Source organism: Arachis ipaensis, chromosome B06 (genome assembly GCF_000816755.2).
Source record: "Arachis ipaensis cultivar K30076 chromosome B06, Araip1.1, whole genome shotgun sequence".
Taxonomy (NCBI): Eukaryota; Viridiplantae; Streptophyta; class Magnoliopsida; order Fabales; family Fabaceae; genus Arachis; species Arachis ipaensis.
In genome coordinates this window covers 3,483,610-3,491,558 of record NC_029790.2, presented here as the reverse complement: position 1 = coordinate 3,491,558, position 7,949 = coordinate 3,483,610, and the positions used below count along the sequence as shown (strand labels likewise).

Below are 7,949 nucleotides of genomic sequence, written 5' to 3'. Positions count from 1 at the left end.
CGAATAATTTGAGCCAGTAATCTCGCAAACGCCAGGTTGCGAGAAGATAATAAGCACACATGTGACCATCTCGAAGATGCGTCTATCAGGACCATAAAATATCTAAAAGATCCACATGGTGGATGAATAGGTCAACATATATCACCTTGAATCCTTTCTAGGAATTCAGGGGACTCAAATCCGGAGTATTTGATTGCAGCATAAAATAAGATTGATTTGTATGAAAAGGAAGGGAGAATAGTATTTTGTTATTGCTTGTAGTGTATTTCCATTCAGAGGCTTAAGCCTCTATTTATACACGTACATGAGAAAGCTTTTCAAGTTCATATTAAATGTGGTCTTCTAAGTCATCCTTGAGAAACTACACCTCATGGAAAATGGGCATCCACGTAAGGTGTGATAGAATCCTTATCACAACATGTAAGACATTTTTTCTTTATTTCTTGCTATCGAAAAGTTAAATTAGACTAATTTCTGTTACGTGGACACAATAACGATTTGTTGATATGGCAAAGAAAATTTTATTTTTATAATTTGATCCTTTTTTTCTTTTTAAAAAATTTAATTTTCAAATTAGCTTTACTGAATTCTCCTTTTTCTTCTCTTCATTTGTGATGAAGACAAATTATTTTTGTTTTTAATGAATTTTAAATTTTTAATAAATGCTTATATTTTTAACTGATGTTAAATAAAAATAACTTATGATGCAGGAGTGCTCATGATTTAGTTCTAATTCGTTTTTTTTTTTGTCAGGGTTCAAACTAACAGAAAATTCAGACCATAGAAAATCGAAGCTCCAACCCTATACACGACTCGGTATTGGACTCGGCACTGGATGCATCCTTCTTTCCCAAACTGCAGCTGCTGCTTCTATACCAGTGCCTTATCCCGTTTTGAAGCCTATCTTTTCGCCGTTCGTTCCCTGTATCGGAGCTTTCGCTTGGGTCTTTAACATCGTCACTACTACTCTGTCCAACGCTCCCCTTCAATCTCGCCTTACTTTAAATGCCAAACCGAAGTCGGGAAGCGCGCCTTCACTTGGACTTTGGCAGATGTCCTCTTCTCAGGGTAAGTTGCCGCCGATCCAGTCAGAGTTGGTTTTGTGGTTGTGTTGTCCTGATAGCTGGTGCGTTCTAGCTCCTATGCGGCCGTCACTCTGATTAACGACACTAGGGGAGGTGTAGCTGGATCTCCATCCTCTTCGTCCGTTTAAAGCACCTCCAGCCAGCAGAGGAATCGTGTCCTCAATTATGACGCCTTCATCGCACCAAGACAGCAAGCCAAAAAATTCTGCGGCTGATTTCTTTTCTTTTCTTTTCTGGAGAATCCCACAGCTCTAATCCATCTTCTCCCGCAAGTCTGATTTTTGCTACTTACAAGGATGCCATGATGCAAGATTGGTTCAGAGTCTTTAGATATCTAGCGCCGACACTTCAGGTGTCATCTTACTGTCCTCTCACTATCCGCAGAGCTTGAAAATTCTGTTGAAAATGTTGCTACTCAATCATGGCCTGTTTGAAAGTACTCCGTGTTTCTCTTCTTGCAATCCCTCTGATTTCCACTTGTTGGTCCCAAGTCCAATTTCGATTCAGTTTGCCATTTATCGCAAGGCTTGCCACTTGGTGTGCTAGTTGATTGCCCTTCTTATGTGTCCACGTAAAACCACTATTTGGTATACCCTCCATCAGGACATAGATATCCCTCAGAATCAGATCTATCTCACCAATTGTTTCTTTCGCTTTCACTGCTTGGATGAGAGGTAAACTATTCTATTCAAATAGGATATTTTCCAATTGTAAATTATTTGCTAGAATAAGAGTACTCCTTAATGCCATTGATTCCACTAATAGACTTGATGTTGCTCTGACTATTTCAGTTGATCCTGCTACCACCTTTCCTTCATTGTCTCTAATTACAACAGCTATTGCACCCTTTCTGGATTCCTTCCTGAAAGCTCCATCAACATTTGCTTTGAGCCTGTCTCCTATTGGCGGCCTCCAGGTAACCCTTCTTCTATACAGATTTCTATTTTCAATACTATTTCTTTTGTCTGTGATTGGCTGCTTCTGTTCATCTATTTTATTTGCCTCTTCAAATTCCATTTCTGAAATTCTCGCCCTTGTGATCGTTGCCATTGGTTCTATGTTGCTATTCCGAAAAATTGCATAGTTTCTAGATTTCCAAATTTCCCAGCTTAGGTATCCCAATTTGCTTATCATAGTTTCTTTCGCTTCTTTTCCTTCCTTGTTAATTTGCCTCATGTTCTCTAGTAGCCATTCTCAATATGAAATAACATTTTCTGGTATTGGGATGCATTGATTTTGAGCTCCAAAGCACATAGCTCTCGTCCAGGGACATAGTAAGGGTGCATGCTCCGTTGTTTCTACTTCAGTTCCACAAATTTGACATATAGAGCTTCTTATGATTCTCTTCTTATAAAGGTTATAGTTTATTGGAATTATATCATGTGCAACCCTCCAAGCAAACATTTTGATCTTTTTTGGGACTCGCATTTCCCAGATTCCCCTCCAAAGTTCCTTTAAATCTGTACTTGATGATGCTAAACCTGTTTCATGTTCTCTTTTCTCCATCTTAGCCGCATAATAGCCTGTCTTCACTGTGTATGTTCCGTCATATCTGTAGGGCCATATTATCCGATCTTCTTTATTAATAAAGCTTATAGGTGTATTCATAATCATATCTCCTATGTTCTGTGGAAAAACTTGTCTGCTCTTGTTTTCATTCCATCATCCACCTTCCTCCATTAAATCATTCTCTCTTTCCACCGTTGTGTTTATGGCTGCTTGAATTCTATTCATTCCCATAATCCAGTTATCCTTCCTTACTTTAATTGATTTGCCTTGTCTGATACTCCGTCTTCCTTTCCTTCTTAGAAAGTCTCTTCCTTGTATTATGCTTTTCCAAGCCCAAGATGCTCCTTTCCCCTCCTTCGCTTCCCAAAAATCTGTTTCTGGAAAGTATATACCCTTCAGTATTTTAACCCAAGTGGCATCAGGATTCCTCGTTGCTCTCCAAGCTTGCTTCGCTAGGTACGCCAAGTTCTGACTTTGCATGTCCCTGAAACCCAAGCCTCCCTCCTCTTTGCTCATGCTGATTTTTGTCCAACTCTACCAATGTACCCCTTTTTATTTTCCGGAGCTTGCCCACCAGAATTTTGCTATTCTTGTGCAAATTCTCTGACAGAAATTCTTCAACAACATCACAACGTTCAAAACATATGCTGGAATTGCTTATATCACAGACTTAATCAAGATTTCTTTACCCGCCTAATTTAATAATTTTTCTTTGCAGCCTTCTAACTTGTTCATCACCTTCTCCTCTATCTATGTTAGTGCCTTGTTTTTGGATCTTCTCTACTGTGCCGATAGCCCAAGATATTTTTCTGGTTCCTCCCAAGTAGGCATTCCTAATATCTCTTCAATATTTACCCTTGTTTGTATAGAAACTTGGCTTCCGAAAATAATCCCTGATTTCTCCAAGTTTATCATCTGTCCCGATGCCTTCGTGTACTAATTCAAAATTTGTATGATTTGATAAAGTTAATCTTCCCTTGCCTCAGCCAAAACTATACAATCATCTGCGAACAAAAGGTGTGTAATGGCAGGTGCGGTAGGTGCTGCCTTGAAACCTGTAATCTCTCCTTTGCTGTATGCCTCTTTCATGAGAATGGTAAAAACTTCAGCTGCTAATATGAAAAGATAGGGAGATAGTGGGTCGCCCTGCCTGAGGCCTCTCTGTGGATTAATGACCTTACTGAGATTTCCATTTACTTTAATCCTGTAGGAGGCACTTTTGACACATTCCATAGCAATCTTGACCCATCTCTGATCAAAGCCCAAAGCTTGCAACACCTTTTCCAAAAAATCCCACTCTAGTCTATCATGTGCCTTATTCATATCTAACTTGACTGTAGACTTTGTGATCCTCCTTTCCCCTTTTTCCCAAGGCTGTGGAACACTTCTTGCACGATCAAAATATTATCTTGAATGTATCTTCCACTAACAAACGCACTTTGTATTGGAGAGATTATCTTGTCTAGTATCTTTCTCAGCCTAATTACAATTACCTTCGTTATGATCTTGTAGACAAAGTTGCAGTAACTTATTGGTCTCAGCTGATCGAAATTCTCAGGCTATTTGATTTTTGGTATAAACACAACTGTAGTTTTTCCCATTTCCTCTGGCATTGTTCTAGATGCAAAAACCTCTTTCACCACCGCGATAACTTCCTTATGAATTACATCCCAATGTTTTTGAAAAAAGAGTCCATTTAAACAATCTGGGCTTGGAGCCTTTAGGCTCTCCATCGAAAATGTCGCTTCTTTAATTTCTGCATTAGTGATGCCCCGTAGTAGCTCCTCATTCATTTGTTGAGTTACTCTCCTCGGAATCTTCTTTATGATATCCTCGAAGTTCCTTCCACCTGTTGTTGTGAAGAGATTTGTGAAATGTTCTTCAATTAAAGACATTATCTCCTTGTTTTCACAGATTCACTATCCCTCTTGATTTTTTAATCTTTCAATTCTATTACGATCCCTTCTTTGTATTGTTGAAGCGTGAAAAAATGAAGTATTTTTATCACCCCACCTCAGCCATTTGATTATGGATCGTTGGCCCCAGTACTTCTCCTCCCTCTTCCATAAGTCTTCAATTTTTTTCTTCAGAGTTATAATACGTTGCTGAACTTCCTCAGTTAGGTCCCTTTTCTGCAGCTGCTTTAGCTCTTCCTTCACCCCGTTAATCTCCCTATTTGCTCTTCTAAAAGTTTTTTTGCTCCATTTGCTCAATTCAATTTTGTAATTCTTTATTTTTCCTGAAAGATCTTCCCATTTTCCTCCTTGATTTTTATTATTATTCCATCCTTTTTTGATAATTTCCTTGCATTCTTCATGGTCTTCCCAATAAGCCTCATATCTGAACTGCTTGGAGCTTCTTCCCTTTGGCTTTAGCTGTAGAAGTATCGGACAGTGGTCTGAGCTAATTGCCGGTAGAGCAGTTAACGTAGCATTCTGATATATCATACGTCAAGCCCAGTTTGCCAAGACTCTATCTAACCTCTCTCTGGTGACAAATCCATTTCTCGGGTTGCTGAATCAAGTGAATCTACCACCCTTTAAGTCTACATCCATCAGCTCGTTATAATTAATAAACTTTCTAAATTCTTCTATTTGACTTCGAGGCTTTGGGTGCAATCCTATTTTCTCTTCTTGTTCTAAAATATCATTAAAATCTCCTGTAAATATTTGTGGATCATCCGTTGACCTATTCTGTACTAACAACTCCTTCCATTAAGCCTTTCTATGTTGAAATTTTGGGTTCCCATACAAAAAACAACAGCTCTAGTCATAGTTATTATCTTCTTTTATTTTAGCTTTTATATAATAATTAGACCATGCATAAACATCAACATCAATATTTTTATTCCACAAAAGGCATAGACCACCTGACAAGCCCCGGAGTTCAACGCAAAAGTATTTCTCAAAATGTAACTTCCTTTTAAGTTTCATAATTCTACCTTCCTTGGCCCTTGTTTCTATCAAGAACAAAATATCTGGTTTAAATTTTTTACAGAGGTCCTGAGTCTCTGAGGTTGTCGCAGGGGCTGCAACCCCGCGACAATTCCAACTTATAACACTCATGGCTCTAGGTGGGGCATGTGTCGGCCCGCTTCCTCAGCCATATCAAGAGAAAAGTTGCTGTGATCACCTCTGATAGTCAGTTTTCTGGTGCTTCTCTCTTCGATCTCGTACTCAACTTTGCCCCTTTTGCTTCTCGTTATCATGGTCTGCTGTTCCATCTTTGTCTCATCTGAATCCAGAATTGTGAGCCTCTCTATCGAATCCCTTTTCCTTTTAATGTTTAATTTGTATTGCATCTTGTTTGCCAATTCAATTTTCCATTTTTTTGTACTCTCCCTACTATGTTGCTGCTCTTGCTCTTCATCATCTTCACTAGCCAACTCCACCAAGTAAAAGCTTCCCTTACCATCTCTATGGACTTGTGTTTTCCTGGCTTTCTTCTTTCTCACTTCTTTCATATTCTGTTTTCTGCAATTCCATATGCTTTCACTTTGTGTCTCCTCCCTAGTTCCCGCTACTATGACTTCCATATGCTCAATCATCCTCTATTATGTATTGGCTTCATTTCTCTTCCCAAATTTCTCCCTTAATAACTCCCTGATTGTCTTGGCCCCTTATATTTCAGTAGCTTTTTCCTGCTGCATCATTTTTTTACTCCCATACCCAGTATACATTGGCAGCCTTGTATTATCCTTGCTTGGGCCTTTAGTGCATGAGTAGCTTTTTTCTTCTTCACAATCTGCATTGCTTGGACACTTTTTACTGGGCTCTCCTTCTTGAAACATTCTTATGCCTTCTAAGTCTTGTCCTGCCTTCTTTGGGCCAGGCCCATTTTTTGTCTATACTCCACTTGACCTCTTTACATCTTTGTTGCTGTGTAGCTTTACCCAATATCCCCATCAATCTCTGATCTTCTTTCCCTTGATTTCCTCTATTAGTTAGTTGATTTTTTGGGATTTCTCCCACCTGCTCCGCTCCTTCCATTCCTACTTTTTCTCTACTTTCCTGACTTCCAGAATTTTGCTCTCCCTTCTTCTCAGTATTTTTTGCCTGGTCAATACCTACTCCACTGGCTGCAGACTCCTGTAGCTCTGCCACATGCATGTTGTATTCTGTTCTTCCACACGCCTCCCCTCCTTTCTCTGTTTCTCCTTCATTGCACTATTCCTCCTCCTTCTCCATTGCAACATGTATTGCTTTTGCTTGATTGTTGCACTCTTTTCTTCCATGCCCTAAGACTCCACAGTTCAAGCAGTATGAATCTTGCAATCTTTCGTATTTAAAGTGAATCCTAGCATCAGGAAGATTATCCCTTCTCATCCAAAATCCAGTAGGTAATGCCTTTGTCACTTCCATAGCCACTCTCACTCTGAGAAAAGACCTTGCCAAAATATTATTTTTGACCGGATCCTCCACCTCCTCCACTATCCCCATTCTTTCACCTATAAATTTGCCTGTTTCAACATTCATGTATTCCAAAGGCAAGCCATGAATCTGTACCCAGAATTCTAGAAAGCTATGATCCACTTCATGTATTGACTCATTTTGTGTCCACAGTTTTAGATTAATCAGATAGCCCTTTACACTCCATGGTCCCCTTTTAAGATCTGTTGCCATATTCTTTTGTCTTCAATGCTTATTAACACCTTGTTCCGCCCCACTTCAGAGATGGATAATCTTTTCAGGTTTTTACATATTCCCATTAAAGCATTCTTGATTGTCTTGAAATTAATCTCTTTATCTGCTATGACTTTTTCAACTATGTTGATGCATTCCGGCTTGAAACCTTTTTTATCCTCCTATCTGATTGTTATTATCTTTCCATCTATAGGGTCACTGATGAACAATGCCATGCTAGCTGAATTTAACTCCGCTGATGCTCTTGCCTTCGAAACCGTGCTAAACTGATGGTCTTGTGTGTGGATGTTGCGAAATGTAGATGTATTGTTATGTGTGTGGGTTCTGTATGTGTTATTTTGTATTGATGAAAAAGGTTCTAGTTCATAATGGCTGTTTTATGTTTTGTGATACGTAATCTCTCTTACAGAAAACTTCTACTTGTACCAACTTCTCTCCAGTTGAGAGAAATTTGTTATCCAGTTGAGAGAAATTATTATAAGAGTCCAATTCGAATAGCTGGCTCGGTCATTTTGGGATTAATTTGGCCAATTTTATTGTGATTCAGTTAGGCTGAAAGTTTCAATAAATAGATATGCTAATTTATTAAATTGGGTTCAAAACAAAGTTCGGGTCAAGCAGACCAAACCGTTGGACCCATATAATAAATGAAAACAAAAATATGCATTATATTTATTGTGTAATTGACCTAATTATTATTATAAGATTTTAA

The 7,949-nt window shown here is 38.8% G+C and overlaps 1 protein-coding gene across 1 annotated transcript; it reads right to left on the bottom strand.

Annotated features, from left to right (window-relative positions):
* Positions 6,761–7,216, bottom strand: LOC107646257 (uncharacterized protein At4g02000-like). The gene has a single exon (XM_016350453.1). The coding sequence runs from the start codon at positions 7,214–7,216 to the stop codon at positions 6,761–6,763; it is 456 nt and encodes a 151-aa protein (XP_016205939.1).

Bases quoted from the DNA above. Each gene is read 5' to 3' on its own strand.
- LOC107646257 (XM_016350453.1), bottom strand. From the start codon at position 7,216: ATGGCAACAGATCTTAAAAGGGGACCATGGAGTGTAAAGGGCTATCTG.